Source organism: Odontesthes bonariensis, chromosome 9, assembly GCF_027942865.1.
Source record: "Odontesthes bonariensis isolate fOdoBon6 chromosome 9, fOdoBon6.hap1, whole genome shotgun sequence".
Taxonomy (NCBI): domain Eukaryota; kingdom Metazoa; phylum Chordata; class Actinopteri; order Atheriniformes; family Atherinopsidae; genus Odontesthes; species Odontesthes bonariensis.
In genome coordinates this window covers 22,264,817-22,284,837 of record NC_134514.1, presented here as the reverse complement: position 1 = coordinate 22,284,837, position 20,021 = coordinate 22,264,817, and the positions used below count along the sequence as shown (strand labels likewise).

Here is a 20,021-nt window from a genome sequence, read left to right as displayed (position 1 = left end):
CAGTAACATTCCTAAAAAAAAAGTTGGATTGTGGGAATGCTGTATTTGGCACTTCAGGGCCACCATACCTTTCTTTACAGTTATCAAATATAAAATGTTCAACTTTTGAATGTGTTCATATTCGCCCTCCTCGTTCATTTTTCTCCCATTAAAGCTACACTAGATAAGCATGAGAACCTTAAAACTCTGTGCTCCCAACTCGTTTCGAAGTGCACCGACCTTTGTTTTGCAAACTCCTGCGGCTGAAACCACCCTGGGGTGCCCAGCGGCTGAGCTACCACAGTTCACGACTTTAGTTTCCAACCTCTTTGCTTTGCGGAAGAAACGGTACCCGTCTGCCTTTTGCCCGTCCGCCCCCGTCTGGAGGAGAATTCATCTTTTTTTTCCTTTTTACACTCACTCAACACGAACTATAGAGGAACACCCACTATGATGTGCCAAAATAACTTTTATTCAATACATATGATGACGTAAAGAACCCAGGGTAATCAGTTTTGATAAATAGTTTTTTTGTTCAATGTATTTAAAAAAACATTTGCATTGCTGAGGTGAGATTAATTATCTTCTTGTCAACTGAACCACCAGATCAAACATAAAGGCAAATGCCTGATAATGTTATCTATGATATGATGTCTATGATAACAGTAGATTGTTTTTAATAAGCAGTTGAACTAGTACATTTAAAGTTCAGCATGGAGTACATTTGTGAGGCAATATACATTCCGTGGGATATTAGTCATTTGGTAAGATTACAAGTGTAGTGTATGTACAACTATCAGCCACAAAATGAGAACCACATTCAGGTGAATAACACTGACTGCTGCTTCAACAGTATCTGTTAAGAGGTGGGATACATGAAGCAGCAAGTTAAAAGATAGAAAGAAGAAAAAAGCATGTTTGTCCTGTACTTTACTTTTCTTTTTTTTTTTTTTTAAACATGTGCACATTGCCTACATGACATATTTACAGACGACTAAGCTGATATCTAAAGCCAAAACATAAATCATTTTAAGTCCTGACCTTAACCAAGTGTCTTTGATGCGTGAAACCAAAGACTTTTTGAAAAAGCTGCTGCTGAAACACTGACATGGGCTGTGAAACAAAGGAGGGAACGGTTTCTGCTGGAGTTGAACACAAGTCTGTCAACTGAAAGCATAAGTTAGATCTATCCGCCTCCCCAGCAGACCGAGGGAGGGTTAGTCACTGACAACCCAAGAGTTGTTTGTGTGTGTGTGTGTGTTAAAAGATGCATCAAACATGGAAGTATTTCAGGTGTATAATGTTTAAATGTTTAAAATGGCAACAAATTCTCCTGGTGACTAATTTATAAAAATGGGAAGGTGCAAAGATATGCGTGACTAGAGTCCATTTTGTGATGACTAAACGACTGAGTCACAGCATCTCTGCGGGGTGTTCCTGGTATGCAGTGGTTAGTATCTACCAAAAGTATGATGACCAATGAATGATAACTTGTGACCAAACACAGGGTCATGAGAGCCCGGGACTCACTGATGAGCGTCTTAAATGGGCTGAAGCGTCAGAGCTGGACCATGCACTTTGGCGTCGTTTTGGCCAGCCATGTAGCTCTAAATTTTTTTATTATCTTGGTGCGCGGTGTGTGAGCAGGTCCATCTCTACAGGCATCTATATGTGCTACCAAAGCCCAAGATGGTGCAGCTATTGTAAATGTAAAAAAAAAAAAAAAAATACAAAACAGCTTAAAAGTGAAACTATGAAGTTATGTTTGTTTATGCAGATGTTCCTATGGTGTCGGAGTGCCATTTTCTGACGGCGCCTGCTGTCTTTGAAGAAAACAGAAGAAAAGAGTCCAGCGTGCCTGAAGCACCACTATAAGCATCCACAACGCCGTATTGATGTCACATTTGGCTCACACGATGACCCATGTGGCGAGCATAACTGCAGCTTTAGAACTACGTTGCCGGGTCTCATGAATCACGTTTTCAGGCCGGTGGAGACAGTGTGATGCTAGGGGGCATGCTCTGCTGGGAAACCTCGAATCCTAACATTAATGTGAATGTTACTTTGACACGAACCACATACATCATCTTTGCAGAGCAGACACACCCCAGCAGCCACAAAATTCCCTCTATTGGATCTAGCGTCTATATTTTGAGATGGTAAAAGAAGCCCAGTCCATGAAGACTTAATGGATCTACAGCCTGATACCACAGCACACCCTCAGAGGTTCTGAGGAGTCCATGCCTCAACGGGTCAGAGCTGTTTTCATGGGATGAGTGGAACCCATACCACATATTAGGCAAACAGTTTTAATGTTGTGGCTGGTCTGTGTATAAAAATCATATGTGTGAGCGGCCTTGTGGGATATGATTCAAACTTATCCACACACACACAGTCATGTTTCCATGACTACCGCAGACATGACACTGACTATTCTTAATTTCCTGCACACTACACACTTTTCACAACTACTACTTTCAAAGCCTTACCTTAATCTAACCTTAAAGTATGTATTATCTGCCACATTAAATTCTTTACATTAAAAGGAGAACAATCCAAGAAGACAAGTATAATGCATAGGTTCGCACAATATGAGCAATATCCGTACACACGCACACAATCAACTGAATACCAGTGAAACCACGCACAAATCCAACATTTACATAGAAACTTGGGTGCAGAACTCAGTTATTTCCACACATAAGTTGTTTTTTCTTGTGCTTGGTTTCACCGATGCCCTTGAAAGTCAGTAACAGCCCATTTTACACCCAATGCCTTCATCTTTCTGAGCGAACCACGGTTAACTGTTCAAATCTTTGGAATAGAACTGAAAGGAGGAGGAAAGGACATCGTTCTGCTCTCCTTCCCCCGTAACTTCATCAAAATGAACAAGAAGAGCATTTAGGACGGCCCATCCTGCAATGCTGTATTTCAGTAGGTGACCCCAAAGTGCATCAGAATGTAATGGGTTTTCACTTTCCCCGCGCCCCAACTCTCTGTTTTGCGTTTTCTTATTGAACAGACAAAGTGGACAAATAGATCAAAGGGTATCAATCGCATACCTCCACCTCGGAATTTACCTGAATGGAGGAATAATTTATCTGTCTTTTTCGTTCCAATCCTATTTTTTTGTGTGTGTGTGTGTTTTGGTTTTAAGCTTCTGGTTGAGGAGAGCTGGTGTAGGTCAGGCAGAGAGGACGTGGACTCTGTGAGGCAGCAGGCTGGTCAGCGGGGTGAGGGGAGTCGCTGAGGAAAGAAAACCCTGCGAGCCAACTGCCGTTTCCGGCGAAGGGGAGAAGACCGACGCTCCCTGGATGAGCAGGATAGAACAAACAGAGGAAAGAAACAGAGACAGACTTTTAAGAGAAAGCAGACATCTTGTCCTCTCTGAGCAAACTGCCTTGATATACAACATACGTAGAGAGTGATCCCACCATGACTTACGACGTGTCTTACGAAGAAAAGTCGCAAGTGAATCGACGTCTTTCCAAAAACCAAACAGAAACAGATGAGCTGTAGAATTGACCCAGAGCTGGATTTGATAAATCCGATCTCAAGGCCGGCTCACAAAACTTTTACAAGTTTTCAAACTGCTGTTTCAGATCAAGAATGCAGCAGCCTCGATGAGAATCATAAGGGCTGTTTTTTTGTTCTGATAAAACTTACACTCTTTGTGGTGTTAAAAAACATGGGTTTACAGCCCGACATACAACTCAGAGGCCAAAACATATTAATAATCAAATTTGAGTAGTCGGGCGTGGATACATCAACATCAGGGTGAACAGTAGGATCCGAGGACACTGAAACACTCCTTCTGTTGTTGTATCAGTTAGCCTGTTTGTGGCTGCTTTGCTCCTTTATCTCTTTTTGTTCATTGGTGTCTTTATATACTTGCTTTATACATTTTTTGGCATTTGTTTTGTAAAATTTTTAGTTACTTTGTATATTTTTCTCAGGATAAGTTCTTTTTATTATTTCTGATTTGGATTTTTGTGTTTATTTTGCATCTCTGAAGTAATCTAGTGAATTTTACATGTGTTTGCCACTGTTTTGTAGCCTTTTTACATCTTTTTTTGTCGTCAATGTGTGTCTCTTAAGATTGTTTTGCCATTTTCTGTTGGACATCTCTGGAGTCACCGACTCCATCTTTCATTATTTTGTGGTAACCTCTCTATTTCTTCCTTTCTAATCGCGTGTCTGTCCCTGTAGTTGTTGTGCGTCACGTCAGTAATGTTATGTCTTGGTAGACTTTAATGTGCTGTTGTTATTTTGTGTCACTTTGCAACTTTCTTTGGTTGTTTGCGTCTTTCTGATCATTCAGTTCTTTCTTTTTTTTTAAACTTCTGCATCTTTTAAGAGACTTTTTTCTTCTTAAAATCTTTTTTAAGAGGTTCTTTTGTGTGTCCCTGTGGTTGTTTACATCTGTATGCTAATTCAAATCCTTTTTGTGATTCGTCATCTTAGTGGTTGCTTTCTGGCTCGTTTTAGTTAGTGTTTTTCCAGATACTGTTCCAACAACTTCACAGTGATGGTTCTGCACGCATTCGAAGTTCTGAAAACATTGAAAGCAGCTCATCCAAACTTTATACCTCAGCACAACTTATGGTCAAAAACCACATCAGGGGAACTAAACCAGGGCTCAAAACACCTTTGAAAAAAACAGCTTTGCTTTCTGTGTTAAAAAGTGAACGGAGAAGAACAAGACTTGCTTTTGGCTTTGAAGGAAGCAGAACCAAATGTCCTGTAAATTGAGTCATCGTGGAAAATGTGCTTCTTCTTTGAGTCTGAAACTGGAAACTGTGAGGCTTTTATGCAACCCCCTGTGATAGCTTAGTACCCAGAAGTTGACCTCAGGTCGTTTTTTATGACAGAACCGGCTGCCTCTGTTCTTTAAAGCCTTTTGTCCATCTCCACCATTAAATAATAATAATAATAATAATAATAATAATAATAATAATAATAATAATACATTTTATTTATATCGCACTTTACATTTACAATAAAATCTCAAAGTGCTAATGACCTAGACCCAAGATATAACAACAGAATAACTGCATTCCTAAGCCAAAGATCAGGCCTGTACCAGTGTGCTGACGTCACAAGGCGTGAAGAATGAGAAGGTTGTTGAACAGTTTCATTTTGTTGGCACTTTAGCGGGATTCAAAGCTTGTTCACAACTGCCTAATCAAAGTCTTCAGAATATAAAACTAGTATAGTCTTTAGGAGGCAAAGACTGCGAGCCCTGGCAACTCAGTGTTAAGAGAGATGACGAAGATGAGTGGGAGCTGAAAAACTGAGTGCGACTGTAACGGCCCTCTCTGCTTACAAGCTGATACTCCACACCACACCTCGGATGAGAGGCGAAACGTCATCAAGATCCAAGATGAAGTCCAGTTGCCCTTATTCGAGCTCTTATGATCACCATGACCTGGACGACTGAGAATCTTCATCAACAGCTTGGTTGAGTTAAAAAAAAAAACTCTGTTTGCGCAGTTCATCTGAGCTTCCTCTAATTCCTCTCAGGGTGGTCATGTCAGATTTAATCAAAACTAAAGCACAGACATTGCCTTCAACGTATTTGGATGGAGGTTTTCTCGGATGAACCGTTAATAAAATCCTGATTTTATCCGAGCAGAGCAGCAGTCCCCAAAGGCTTTGATGAGCAGAGAACACGCGCTAATGGGCCATTAACACAAATTAGGTCAAATAAATCATTTTAAAACACTTGTTCACTTAGTCCATGATATTTTTGTTTGTCTAAATACATACTCTGCTCCACTAATCTTTCTCCGTAGTGTTAATAAATATCTTTCACATTCATACATTCTTTTAAAACTTTATATCCTGACTATTTCTTAATCCTAATGTTGTTCACTTCACCTGTCTCTGGTTTTGATGTTGTGGTCGATGTGTTTATTTTCAAATTCCCTCTTAAGACTTAAGCACATTGTGATCATTTGCCAAAACAAGCTGAGCCTAAAAAACTGAACCCACTGTATCAATCTTAACCCATTTTCATCCCCCACAAAACCCATAAATTGTGGTGGATGACACCAAGTTAATGCCAAAGTAAGTAAGAGTGGGTGTAGGGAGGAGCACACCTGTCTGAGCTTTGACTGAGTGAGGTGGAGACTTTGAAACCCCCATCTATAAAGAATTTTGAACTGATGGATGTTGGGAGGAGATGACGAGGTTTATGTTTGCATTGCAGATAATTGTATCTCGTGCTGGTGTGTGTGTGTGTGTGTGTGTGTGTTGACTGTACATTGACTGGGTGGAGCTGGCATACTGTGTGTGTGTTGGCGTCCATCAGCAGAGGAGCTGTAGGAGAAGATGCTGCACTCTCAGTGGGTTCGGTCGCAGGGCCGCTCCTCCTCTGACACAGAAAGAAACACACACACACACACACACACACACACAATATTATCGTGTTCAGAAAACATAAAAACACACAAAAAGGTTCGTTGATCTGTTAAGAATCAGAGAAGAACAATCTGTTTAGTTCATCTATTCAAACGGATCCGAAACAAGAAAGACAAAAAAAAAAGAGACAAAAAATATGATCGGGGAAGAATTTAATGGTTATAAAGTCATCAAGTCTTCTTCATCAGGAACATGTGGGTGTGATTTGATCAGATTTGACTCACAGTATCCTGGCAACATTACATCTGTTACTTCTTAATTCAAAAGCTTCTCATTTTTGCTCGTAACTCTGTATTCAAAATCAGCCTTTCTTAACTGTCGAATAAAACAACAGATGTTGCCACTGTGGTGGAATTTTCCGTTTGGGTGGGTCTCTAAATCAAGATGAATAACAAACGATTGTTGCAGATATTCTTATTCGCTGAAGGAAGAAGCACGATAAGGAGGACAGATAGCCACTTTGGCAGCAGGCAGTGAAGGATGGCAGAAGGTGTGTGGTCTGCGGGTTATCGGGTTATCGCCTTCAAAGTTGACGGTCAAATCAGCTCGATCTCTGAGCCGCCAAAGAATCTTTAGTGCTCTAAGTGGACAGAGTTAATATGTGAAAAGAGCTTTTAATAAAGATTTAGAACAGGGCGGCAACTTTTTTTTTTTTTTACAAACAATTTACGATGATAGCAACATCTTTGTTTAGTATGTAAAATGCAAGAAAAAAATCCCGATGGCCTGTAATGGCTGTTTTGTCAGTCTAATTTTTGCTTCTTTTAAGCCAAAACAATTCAAATGATTAATCTATTCTCACCGAACGCTCCTTTTTTCTCAGTTTCTTCCTCAGTTTTAGAATTGAAGGGGAGATATTATGCCCTTTCTCACAAGGTCTCCCATTTAATGAAATCTTAAAGAAATGTCCGACACGTGCTTTGTTTAAAACACCTTGTCAAAGCAGCTAGTTTTAGGGCATGTAGTAAGAAATTCCAGATTCTGACGTGGGGAGAATCCATCACTATTTGATATTGATTCTGAAGTTGGGAAGAGATAAAGACGAAGGTGCTGGAATTTTGGGAATGTGACAAACTTTTCCCCTAAAAATGTTTCACTGAACAAGATATTTGAAGTTCTCGAGGGACCCAGATAAAGCCCTATGGTTGTGTTTTGTTTAGATTTTTTTAGTTGTTCGTGACTTCAGATTTTCAAATATATATTCTCAAGCACAGAAAAATATTTTTTTATTTCCTTTTTTCCCCATAATAATGCCCCTTTTGGTGTGAATGAAGCTGCAGTCAGGAACGGGGACCTCAGACACGCCTCTGTGATCTAAACATGAAATTGATGGTGTGTATTACTAGATATTTGCCACCGAACAGACAAACGTGGTCAAATCTAGGACAATGGAAAACATTTTTACTTTTATTATTCAACCAGCACTTTTTTCCTCTGTAACGAGTGCCTAATCTCCTCTCAAAACTGAAAACCACAGTGAGAAGAAGGGACTCGCAACATAACGCTTCTTTCGAAATGCTTTGTGGAGAGCTTGGTGGGAAAAGTGTCTTTAACTCAGTGTGACACATAGTTTTACAGGTGGAGGCTGCGGGATGGGGCTGTGAAGGAATGTTTCTGATAAACCTCGCTGATGTGCATCAGCTTAGCAGCCAGAGACGGCCCTGTTGACCCTGCTCGTGCAACTATCAGCTTTCATGGCCCACCCTCTTAACTTTGTATCCCGTCTTTGGTGCTGTGACTGAAGCAAGACTCCTTTTTTTTTTTTTTTTTATTGGAGACCACTTTTATAGGAGACAGTGAAGAAGGAAAGTGATGCACTGTCTCACTTGGCGCAGTCATAATGGTCGGAGCAGTGGCAGGGAGAGCTGTCTCAGTAAATCAGAGCATTGTAGCAAAAAACATCTGGACGCATGTTCACCAAAAATGTGTGAACATGAAGCCAGTTTTTATGTTTCTGGTCAACTGAGCAGGTGAGACTGTAAATTTTCCCATCCTAAGTCGAGGAAAATAAATGTTCTTGATCTTAAATAAAACATGTTATATTGAGATCATTTGGCTGAAAGTTTGCAGGGTACTGAAGGAGCATCACACTCAGCAAATGATCTTTAAATATAAGTACTCTGGACACATACAGACAGTAACCTAAACGTGCCATTTCCAGGGAGTTACATAAATACAATAAGATTCCAGGACACAACCAAGGGCCATGAAACCGCACAACCCATAACTGGGAAAGAAAAATGCGTAATACTGTGGCTGGAGACAGACGTTTTTAACCTTTATACCTTTCACATGCAACAACAGTGCATGAGAAAATAGTCCAAATCTGCTGTGACCTATAGCATAAAGTTGGGTTCGGAGGTACTGAAAAGTAAAACTAAAATGCACAATTCAATCAATTCTAAACATTTAAAAACAAGTGCAGATTCTGCTTTGTTGACGGTTACTCTGCACCCTGGCAGCCAAAAATCTTTTAGCTTAGTTAAGCTTGAAAATTCAAAGATTTTTTGTAGAAAATTGTATTTTGAATGTATTGTTTGCCGTATATTCATAAAAAAAAAGTGTAAAAGTTTTCATAGCTCCTAAAGCCCTGAGCCTGTGAGTGATGTTTTTCTGACAGCTGGATCGTGGAGTCATAATTTAATCAGAGTTGGTTGTTTTGAGCTGAGCTTAAATGTCCACACACAAAGATGTGCCCTGATGTGTGCGCAGCAGGGTGCTGTGGATGTCTTACAAAGTCTTTGATGCTGCCCAGCACTGCAGTGGTCAATATCCCTGTGAAGAAGGCCACGAGGTTCAGGCCGGCAAGGGTCCAAATCAAAACATACAGCGTGAAGACTTCCTCACAGCTTTGTACTCCAACAAACTCATAGTAGTTGCTGAGATAGCCTCCACTGCAGACAAAAAGAACAACAATTCGGTTAAATCTGAATTATTCGTCAGACATCGCTTCAGCGGAAACTAGGTGTTCATTTGTTCATTTGCAGTGACACAGCAGCAGCAGCGCTAACATTATCTCCATGCAGGAGGATAGTGATGAATTGTCTCACTTAGCGCAGTCATACAGGTCGCAGCAGAAGCAGGTCCCACTTCGGACCGTCATGGTACAAGACTCCTTCAAACTCCAACACGTGACCTGAGGAGGAAAAATTCATCAACACAGACACGTCCAACACAGCAAGCCAAATAGAAAACTATTTTCTATTGTGCATCTTTACTCACGGTGGTGTAATAATTCTCGTAGATGTAGCTGCTGCCGCTGCTGTAATACTGGCACCTCCCTGCCTTCAGTGGACGCATGTCCTGTGAAAAGTTCAATAAACATCGCCCATAAAGTTTCACCTAAAACAACACTGTACGCTCTGACCCTACAAACATAATTTACTTAAACAGGTGGAATGAGAGTTCATGATCATTACTATTGATTTAGGTTTCTTTTGGTTAATGGAAATAACTTCAAATATTTCAAGAATGACAAAATAATAAAGTTCTAGTCTCATTTCCATCTATTTCCATCATGCAATGTATTTGTTTTTGCATTTAGAGGAAGGCTGGTTTCAGAAAAAGTGTTGATAAGTATCCACACGCAGAGTAATGCTGCTGATGAGGTTTATCTTCACACAATAGCTTCACTTTTATATTTAAAATCGAAAAAGAAAGATATACAGATATACTCTGATTTAACCTTCAACACACTGTATCAAGGGAAAAGTTAATCTACAGCCTACTTGTATTATGACACTGATTGTTTGAAAATGTACCTCCAATAGGGGGTAAGCCCTCACAACTCTACTAAATGCACAATATCAGCGCAAACATTTGATTATTTCACAGTAGAACATGAAAACATTTTACTGTCACAAAAAGTTTTCATTGCTCTTATCATCAACCTACACATGGTGGATTTGATTCTATTTCTTACTAACTTCAATTGAAAACCAGGAACCACACAAACATTGAGGTATTTTGTTTAAACTACACACGTTTTTAAACTTCGTTCTTTTTCTTGTGTCCTCATGTTTAAAAAGGAGAGAGCCTTCTCCTTTTAAGGGGGTTAATCTCTCATTCGGGACATCTGACATCTGGAGACTTGGACAGAAGTTTTCCTCTCAACTCAAACTCTCACAAGCGGGTGTTAAAACTAAGCTGGCAGACATCTTTAAGACTAGGCTATAATTCTATTTTCACAAACACAATTGTGCACAGTGTCGACAGTGTGATGCTGGCAAACACCGCACAGTCCTCACCCAGTACTGCGGCTCAGGATCTGCCGTTACCGCATCGCTCTATCATCAAACACAACCACCTGCAGTGTTTCAGCACTCACATGCACGAGCGGGTAACCCACCATATCTAAGACGATACCGACGCCATCAATCATCAGGCACAAAAAAGAGGCGATGATCCCGAAGCTGAGGAATACGATGGAAGCTGTCACCTAAAGGAGGAGAGAAAAAAGGAGAGGAAGGCAGATGTGAATAACAGCAGAGACTGAAAACACGGTGGAGTGTGAAAGAAGAACATTTTTTTTTCTTCACACAACAGGCCTCCACCGAGGTCTGGAGGCAAATCTAATAATGACTTTTCTTAGAAAATACACCTTTGGCAAGTGGACAGATTAAGATATTAATTACTATGAGTTACTGTAAAATTTCCACAACTTTGCATACATGTCTGCATGAGAATCTGACTGTGTGATCTATAACATGCTTTAATAATGAATGTGTTTTTTCATGTTGAAGCAAACCAATAACAACTAAAGACAGTTAACAAAGTTGCCGAGAAATTTTCATTCCTACAAGTAAGACTCCCATCAACACGACACAACAGATCTGCTGACAAGCTGCAAGTCAGTCATACGATGGGAAGGCGATAGTACTCTTTTAAAAGCAGCTCCACAAAGTCATTGTACACGCTCCCACTTAGAGCAAAGCTGTGCAGTGCAGAAAATCAGAACCGCCTCGGTGCCTCTCCCTAATTTCTGCACTTCATTAATAATAACCTGAACCGTGTCCTGACAGCACATTGTTTATGCTAACCGAATATGACAAATGGGATTCCCACCATGACACCTTATTTTGCAATTGTCTTTCCACACATTTTGATATGTTATGAAAAAAATATTTTAAAAAAAGAGGACTTTACCTCATGCTTGGAGTAGATATGTGATACCAAATCCAAGAACAACAGGCTCTTTCCGAAAACTCCAGGAAGGATTATTTCTTTACAAACTTGAGTTTGTTGGTGGACAGGATTATCTGAGGCCACATGTATAAAACATTGTGAGAGATCCATTCTGAAATATGTATGTTTACCCAAAGATGATCAGCTTTTCAAAGCCAGGCCAATTCAAATCTAGTGAAGTTCCTTTTATGAATAACAGTCGGTTAGAAATGTGCACACGTGGATCAGCCTAATGCTGTTGATCAGTGAGCCTTACACCAAATTATTCCAACAGATGAGAGGAAGATCCAGACGAGCCCAGCAGAGGATGGTTTTTTTTAAGTTGCCATGTTGGATTTCAACCGTCAGTCATTCCAATCCCATCAGTTAGCGATGTGGCTGAAGTAAAAGCCTTGAAGAAAGCAAACAGCACTGTGCAATAGTCACAGGGACAGACTTTCTTCTAAACTTTTAAAGCTTTTTTTAATTCTCCAGTATAAACTATGGTTTTCATCTTATCTGAAAACCATAGTTCTCCTGCTTGCTGAAGATCTTACAATGTTTTTTTGTTTTTTTTTTTTGGACCGGCTGCTTTTTCACTCATTTTCAGTCCGGTCTGTTCACCTGACCATTTTCAGAGGAACAGGTCTTTTGGTTTGTTAAGCCACTTAACACTGACCTATGTGTCAAATGATGATCCAGTGTTGTGTCTAAACATAACAAAGAGCTTAGCAAAGAACTGATTTTAAATTGTTCCTTTAGGTACTTTGTTACTAACAGCCTGTGGCAACGTGTGATATATAACGTATTATACACACGTTTGTTTTTTTTTGGGTGATTCACAAAGATATACTGGCTGAAACCTTAACGTGTCTCAGCATGTGTGAGGAAACTGGACAAGTGGAGGAAACAGAAGAAATGTCAGGTCAAAGAAAAAAACATCAATAAAATACAAGCAGTGACGCTCCAATAATAATGTTAACAAATCCAGAGATGCATCTGGACTTTCAGTGGATCCATCTCATCCTAGGCCTCATCAGAAACGGTCTCTATAGAAGAGTAGCTGTCAAGAAGCCATTTTTGAGGTAAAGAAACAGGGATGAGGCTGAGGTATGCCAAATTACGCATGAACTGGACTGAAGATCAGTGGCAACAGGTCTTGTGGAGTGATGAAACCTCCCCCAGAGCCCTGACCTCAACATTACTGAAGCAGTGTGGGATCATCTTGACAGAACAGAACAAAAGGCAGCCAACATCCAAAGAAGAGCTTTGGGGTGTCCTTCAAGAAGCCTGGAGAACTGTTCCTGAAGACTACTTAAAGAAATTACAAGAAAGCTTGTCTATACAAGTAATTTAGGTGAAGCAAAAGCATGGTGGGAAAAATTCACATCACACCAATCCCAGTGGCTATGCTCAGAGGTACATAAAACAATGGGGAAATGTCATTATAGGCAGGAATAACCCCTCTGCCAACAAAGAAACCCCCACTTTGTTGGGAGAGCAATGGGATGAGTGTTATGGGTGATTTCTATAGATGATCCCATAATGCATTATGGGATCGTGTTTTACACATTGATTAACAAGGGAGAAATCAGAGAATTTAAGGCTAATTTGGCTAATGGACGACCCGGGGACATCTTTCTGTGTGGAGTTTGCATGTTCTCCCCGTGTATGCGTGGGTTCTCTCCGGGTACTCCGGCTTCCTCCCAACATCCAAAAACATGCATGTTAGGTTAGTTGGTGTCTCTAAAATTGTCCCTAGGAGTGAGTGTGAGCATGTACATGTGGTTGTATGTCTCGTTTGCCTTTGTGTGGCCCTGTGATGCAGGGTGTACCCCGCCTCTCGCCCGATGACCGCTGGGATAGGCTCCAGTCCCCCCGCGACCCGACAGTTGGATTAAGCGAGTATAGAAAATGGATGGATGGATTTGGCTAAGGGACCTGTCAAAGAATACTGAGGAAGAGACCTTGCAGAATACAATATCCAACTCAGGCAGGGTCACAAATTACGTCAGTGGTAAATCTACTTAATATAAGAATATTTAGATACTATTAAACACCACTGAAAATCTTTAGGGTAGCTCTGATACACGATAGAGGGTGTTGTAAATGTAAGGAATTAACTGGCCCATTTTTGTATGCTATGTAACCACGTCTCCTGGGTGATAAAACACTTCTACCACAGGGTGTCACTAAAGCACAGTTTGGATGAATATTGACAGAATGTGTCACTGCAGCAGACTAGATTACAAAATTGCAAAAATGCTCCAAAACCATGTCATGCCTGCACTAGATCAAGGTTTGGCTTTGTCTGCTCTGGGCTACAGCAAGAGGACGGCAGTGCAACGTGGTGGAGAGGCGGGAGGGGCAACCCAAAACATCTTTGGACAGAAATTTCTTGTTGAAATCTCATTGATTCTTAGGTGATTCAAGATGATTCTGCACAAATGAAAAACAGCATATTACGTTAGATGTTACAAACTGGAGTTTTTAAATGTCGCCTACACTCTAAAACATTTTTTATGATCCGAATACAAACATTGGCTTCAGGTTTGTCGAGTAGTTCTTGTTAGTTTTAATCATATGGTTTTCTTTCAGCATTGAGTGATTGTTGTAAATTTGCAGTTAATTCATTTATTTGAAATGGGTTGATTAAATCTATGTCTACTAGACCTGCGGCTAAATTTAATCGCATGCGTTGGACCAATTTATCACTTGTCCTAAGTGGTTAAATTAACCTATCTCAGTTATATAGGTTAACTCTAATCAGCCATGTTGCTTCAGTTACATCTGTTTTCAAACATAAACATAGAAAATACCTCTTCATACGATAAGATTAGATTTAGTTTCAGTGACGATTGTGTTAAAACAATCCATAAATAATAAGTGAACAGAAATATGCATTACTGCCATAAAAAACATAAATTGTGTGGAAATTGGTTTTGTGTTTTCCAAAAGTCATCTGAGAAATGATCTATTTTATTGATCTATTTAATCATTTTGTGTGTATAGAGTATACAAAGCTGTCATCAACACAGAAAAATGAACAATTCCAAGAATGTAAAATCTAAGACGTGTTTTGATTTTTTTTTTTTATGCCTTTTTTCCCTAAAACTTCATTCAGATTAGGTATTTCTACTGTTGGCAAACACTCTTCAACCATTTCTTTACATCTTTTTTGAAAAAAATATCTCATACTTAAACAATTTCTGACAAGTTGTACAAGTGCTAATTTGTTCACTGAATTGTTCCCTGAGAAATCCAACAATGGGACAAAACCAGTACAAGATGTATGAGCATGTTTGTCTGAACAACGTACGAGTCGAGCAGAAGAATATACAGTACCAGCTGCTTGCGGTTCTCTTCCAGGAGGAGTCCCAGAAGTCCCAGGAAAGAGCCGATGGTGAGCTGCGAAGGATACATTGTTATAAATAAAGTGCTGCACAAAATAAAATAAAAAAACGGTGGTTCGCTCTCATAAAAACCTCTACACTTTCTTTTGATTTGGCTTTCATCCCAGGAAAAAACTCGGTGTAATGATGAATGGGGAGGCGAAATTAGTAATGCCTGTGTGGTCCAAATCCAAGAGCATGCAGCGTTTCTCTTTTTTCATGTTAAAGACGTTGAGAAGATATTACAGGCTTAAAGGGACACTAAGTAATAAATTAAGTCATTTATTAGCTCAAATCAACATATTCATTCATAAATTAGTCCTCATTGGTGTAAAATTATCTCTGTAAAAAATCTCACTTATCCTCCTGAGTGAAGAATAACTTGTCTGTATCTACATAGAGCGGGCAAGCTCTGTGGAGACTGCCATGTCCTTCCGGTCTATGAAAAACGACGAAGTGCCGAGAGGGACATAAAGCACTTTGAATCGCGTTTTCCCCAACGCCAGGCCTTTTTTTTTTTTTTTTTAGTACACCGTTCCTGGAGATACTGCAATTCCAGGTCGATGCGTGGAGTGGACGGAGCAAGCCCCTATTTCATCTCCCTGTTCCAAAAATCAATTTAATATATGGTCCCCGGGTAGGGGACGTGTCCCCAACGCCAGGCCTGGAAGTGGAAATGACGTCATTTTGACGTCACGTCCGCTACCGGCGCTAATGGTAAATAGATTTTATCTCGTAAATTATCCCACTAATAATGCATTGATTGTTACCAAACTTCTGCCGTAGTACACATAGGCTCTTAACTCACAAAACGAGGCATTAGAAAGTTTGTAAGTTTACCGGGAGTTTATTTAAAAGAACATCCAGATAGCAACTACACACTGCGGCTAACGCTACCGCTGCGTCAACGTCACTTCCGGTAACTCCCGGATTATGATTTGCCTACCAAAGGCTATGTCAACTTATGTTATCAGACATGTTATCTGTCATTTGTATTTATAGTGTTGTTTATGTGTATTATGTAATCCTTTGTACTGTGTGTCTTGATGTATTTTTGTTTGTATGGACCTTGAGTCTGAAGCTATAGCTTCTTGAATCTTGACACATTCCGCCTGCCGTAGTTCAAGAAGTTGCAACGCACATTTGAAAACGCGAGGCGCTAGAGAGCAAATTCATTCGACTTTGCAAAATAAAATTGCACCACTAGATGGGGGAAGAAATTACATAATGTCCCTTTAAATTTAAAAATGACTCAACCTAGAAAACACATCAAGACGACTTGCTACATTCTTCCAGCTTCAAAAGCAGAAGAAAACTTCAAGGCAGATATACGTCGACTATTCAGCCGTCACTGATTGATTTTTTTAAGGCAAACTGTGTCTTCAGCAGCTGTCTGTGGGCTGCAAAGAGAGAAACTTCTGGCTTTGGCAGCAAGATGGATTGCTGCTTTGATTTCATAATGAAAATCACATGCTGAGGATGTTTTGATATGATTTTAAACTTCCTGCTGGGAGATTATCTGGAAACATATCATACTCTCATCTCAACGACTGAATAATGGCGAGAGTGTATTAAGAGCCAAACACAATACTTACAATAACTCCAGAGGCGTAGCCGGTCACATTTAGGCTCTCTGTGCGGGTCGTTGTGTAGGCTCCCAGCACCACCAACAGCATGGACAGACTGAGCGTGCCCAGTACCAACCACAGAGCTCTCCTGACCTTCACCGTGACCTCTGCCAAACACATAAGAGAGCGTACACTTTCAATCCTTTTACAAAAGCCTGGAGCAGGATGAATAAAACACAAAGCGTTTGAATGTCGGGAAATGTTTAGAACTTTGTACACGCTGAAACATTCAACGTTTTTTTAATCTTTTTTTTGTCATTGCTCCTGTACATTCAATAAAACTAAGAAATCCTCTTTACACAAACAAGCAAATGTTCCCCAGTCAACCAGTCAAGCTGCGGTTTACATTCCGGTTTGCCCAAATTCAATAAGAGGTCTTTTTGGCAGTAAGCTGGTTTCTCATACAACAAACAATTGGAGCCCACAATGACAGCACACAATGTCTCAAAGATGGATGTCGCTGCAGAGAGGCTAGATATTCTAAAACATGGGTGGGTCATGCACAACTTCAACCTAATAGATCTGCGAAGTCCCGTGCAGCAGAATATCAAGTAAACAAATGAAGATATCCTCACTAATACAGCACCTGTCAAAACTTTTGATGGGCAAATGAACTCCTTTAGAATTTTTTTTTTTTTTTTCCCGAATAAAATGTCCCAGAATGCTGAACAAAAGTGAAAAAAACAACAAAACGATGTACTCAAGAAACAGTTACTTTTTTGTGTGTGTATTTGATGCATTCAATGCCTCAAGGGTCAGAGGCAGAAAAGCCTCCCCCAGGATGAGAAAAACCTCCACCGTGCTTTACTACAGGCAGGCTTTTCTTCTCCTCTTGGGCATTTCATCACCTATAAACCGATGCGCATTGTATGTGCATTATATACATGATACACACACACATATACATTACAAAAGTACTCCACTTTCTGTTTGTCTGGTCCTTGAAATACTACAGATTATCTGTGAAAGCATTTGAGAGCATTAGTCTTGCTTCTCCTCCCTGGCAGCCGTCCATGAGGCTCCACTTGGTTCAGTGTGCAGCAGCACATGGTATGGACTGAAACCACCGCTCCAGATTGCTCTATGTCACTCGGATTCTCTTTGAATGTCTCATGTGTTATTTTTTTTCCACAATCTGTGCCAACAGTTACTGATTTCTCTCCTTAAACATCATCTCAGTGTCAAATCCTGGAAGCTACCAAACTGTTCAATGACCGACCGTGACATGTTTTCACAACAATATAAATAGTTAAAACAACGACTTCAAGATCTTGATGATTGCCTTCTTGCCTTCAGACAGGTGTTTTGGTTTTTTTTGACAACAGAATTTCTGATGCTCTCTGACAGCTCACTTGTGTTTGCTGCTGTGTCCTTAAAAAGAAACAGAACTCAATCAGCTCCTTTTTATAAAGTAATTGAATCGGTTAATGCAGGTCATGTGATAACTGGAAGACACAGTAAATATTCCACAAAAGAAATCCCTTAGTCTGTAATTAGGCACAAACTGTTGTGCACTATAACAGATTGTTGTACTGGCTGCCTTTCAAGAGGGCAGCACCTGCAAAACATGCTGGTAAGCCAAAATGAGATTTAATAACCTCAAAGCTGTGAGGACTGTTTCATTGCTCCGAGAGCAAATAAAGGCTTTATTACTGAGAAAGGGCTTGACTAAGCATGGATGTTGCACTTGAAAACAATGCTTCATACATACAGACATATATAGGCTATATGTACACATATTTAAAACACCATTTATCCAAATTTGAAAAAAAATATTTTTTTCTACTGTTTGATGGACTAAATAAACATGTGTATTAAACTTTTCCAAGTAATATAAATTCTGACAATAGTATAGCAAACAATAGCAATCACTTCAACAAGTTAGGATTACAACAGATGACCAAAAAATAAATCACCATCATTAACACATACACAGCTGACGGACCTCATTAAAAAGATAAACCAACACATGCCCTGATAGGCATTTCTATGAAAATGAAGTGCTACCATTCATGATGATGTCCACTGCCGAGTGTTTCTGATCATGACATCATCCGGCACATTAATTTACTTTCAAATGTGAGCTTCGGTGTCTAACAACATGTCGCAGACGGTGGGTTTTACAAACCACCCCATAAATGGCTAAATCAAAACGTCACTTGCCTCATCAATATATTTATCAAACCTTTCAGGAGTTGATCTTCTTGATTAAAAGTGGGGTTGGAACTAAAAGGATTGGACCGCTCATTACTGTGATGATTGTCTCCCCATGACTGTTATACTAAAGCCGGTTAAAGAATGTTTGGATAACAAGGTGGTCTATCAAATAATAACACTAATACTAATAATAATGATGATCATTTTATATCATAGGTCTACGATGTAATTGCAATAAGAAATCTCGGGAGATCTCAAAAGATAGAAGAACATATCAAAACGTATCACAGCGCAACATAACAAATCAGAAAATTCTGACATAAGGATACATCATGCAGGTCAGTCTCAGCAGTGCACTTTTGCCATTTGCTCCCCAGTGAAGTTACCTGATGCTCGGCTCTTTGGCGCTGCTTTTTGTCCTTTGCCCGCTGCTCCTTGAATCCTTGCAGTCATGTTGAGTTCACTTCCAGAAGATAGAACTTCTCACTCAGCTGGTTCAAATCTGAGAGAATTCTGAGTCTTGAGTAACAAGGGAAACTGTGTGGAGCTGTGTGTGGAGCTGTGTGTGTGTGGAGCTGTGTGTGTGTGGAGAGCGTTCACCAATCCGCTGCGTTCAAGGACAGTAGGAAACTGTTCAAAGACTGGTCACCCTGTTGTATTTGACCTCCGCGAATGAGAACGTATCATAATAGCCTTCACAAAAAAAATGGACCCAAAAACTATAAATCACGCAGCTTGTTATTGCTTGGTGTTGAAGACGTAGATGCTACGCAGGGTAAATGCACTATACTGTCAGTGAACTCATCTCTTTTGAGTTCAGGAGCTGTTCTTTAGCTGAGATCTAACTAAGAATTACTGCATGTCCATCCTTTAGGAACTGGGACTTTTCATTTGCTGGGTGACAGGGTTTACAGGAGCGGTACAAAATAGCTCAACCAAGGCTGAATTTGAAAAATCTAATTAAATTAGATCAAATCCAGACAATCATTGATTCACAGCCTTTTTACAGTAAACCTTCTAGAGCATCTGCCTGCAGCACGGCAAACAGAGAAAAGAAGATGGATTACTGCTTTGATTTTATGCCAAAAAGTTGAACTGTGACAAAGAATTTGTATTCAGCATTATTTGCTATTGCCCTCTGTTGACCTACTGCACACCTGCTCTGTTACAGAAGTATTACTTTCATGGACAATACTCCACTACTTCTCTACCTAAGGGACCTGCACACACTGGACTTGTATCATTATGGCACCCAGTACATTTAAGCTATTACTGCACT

General features: G+C 40.0%; 1 protein-coding gene and 1 pseudogene across 1 annotated transcript; both read right to left on the bottom strand.

Annotated features, from left to right (window-relative positions):
- Window positions 1–2,635: 2,635 nt before the first annotated feature.
- On the bottom strand, window positions 2,636–19,195 carry LOC142388877 (transmembrane protein 255B). Its single transcript, XM_075474449.1, has 9 exons — window positions 19,129–19,195; window positions 16,553–16,692; window positions 14,911–14,973; window positions 10,751–10,840; window positions 9,625–9,705; window positions 9,453–9,538; window positions 9,137–9,296; window positions 6,251–6,355; window positions 2,636–3,289 (listed from the first exon to the last, which is right to left on the bottom strand). Exons 1-9 carry the CDS (start codon window positions 19,193–19,195, stop codon window positions 3,164–3,166), a joined length of 918 nt encoding a protein of 305 aa, XP_075330564.1. The 3' UTR covers window positions 2,636–3,163.
- On the bottom strand, window positions 15,480–15,632 carry LOC142389087 (U2 spliceosomal RNA; annotated as a pseudogene).
- Window positions 19,196–20,021: the final 826 nt, after the last annotated feature.

Coding starts and splice junctions, on each gene's coding strand:
- LOC142388877 (XM_075474449.1), bottom strand. CDS start 19,195: ATGACTGCAAGGATTCAAGGAGCAGCGGGCAAAGGACAAAAAGCAGCG. Junction 16,693..19,128: donor GCCAAAGAGCCGAGCATCAG/GTAACTTCACTG, acceptor TGTGTTTGGCAG/AGGTCACGGTGAAGGTCAGG. Junction 9,706..10,750: donor TCGGTATCGTCTTAGATATG/GTGGGTTACCCG, acceptor AACTTTTCACAG/GACATGCGTCCACTGAAGGC.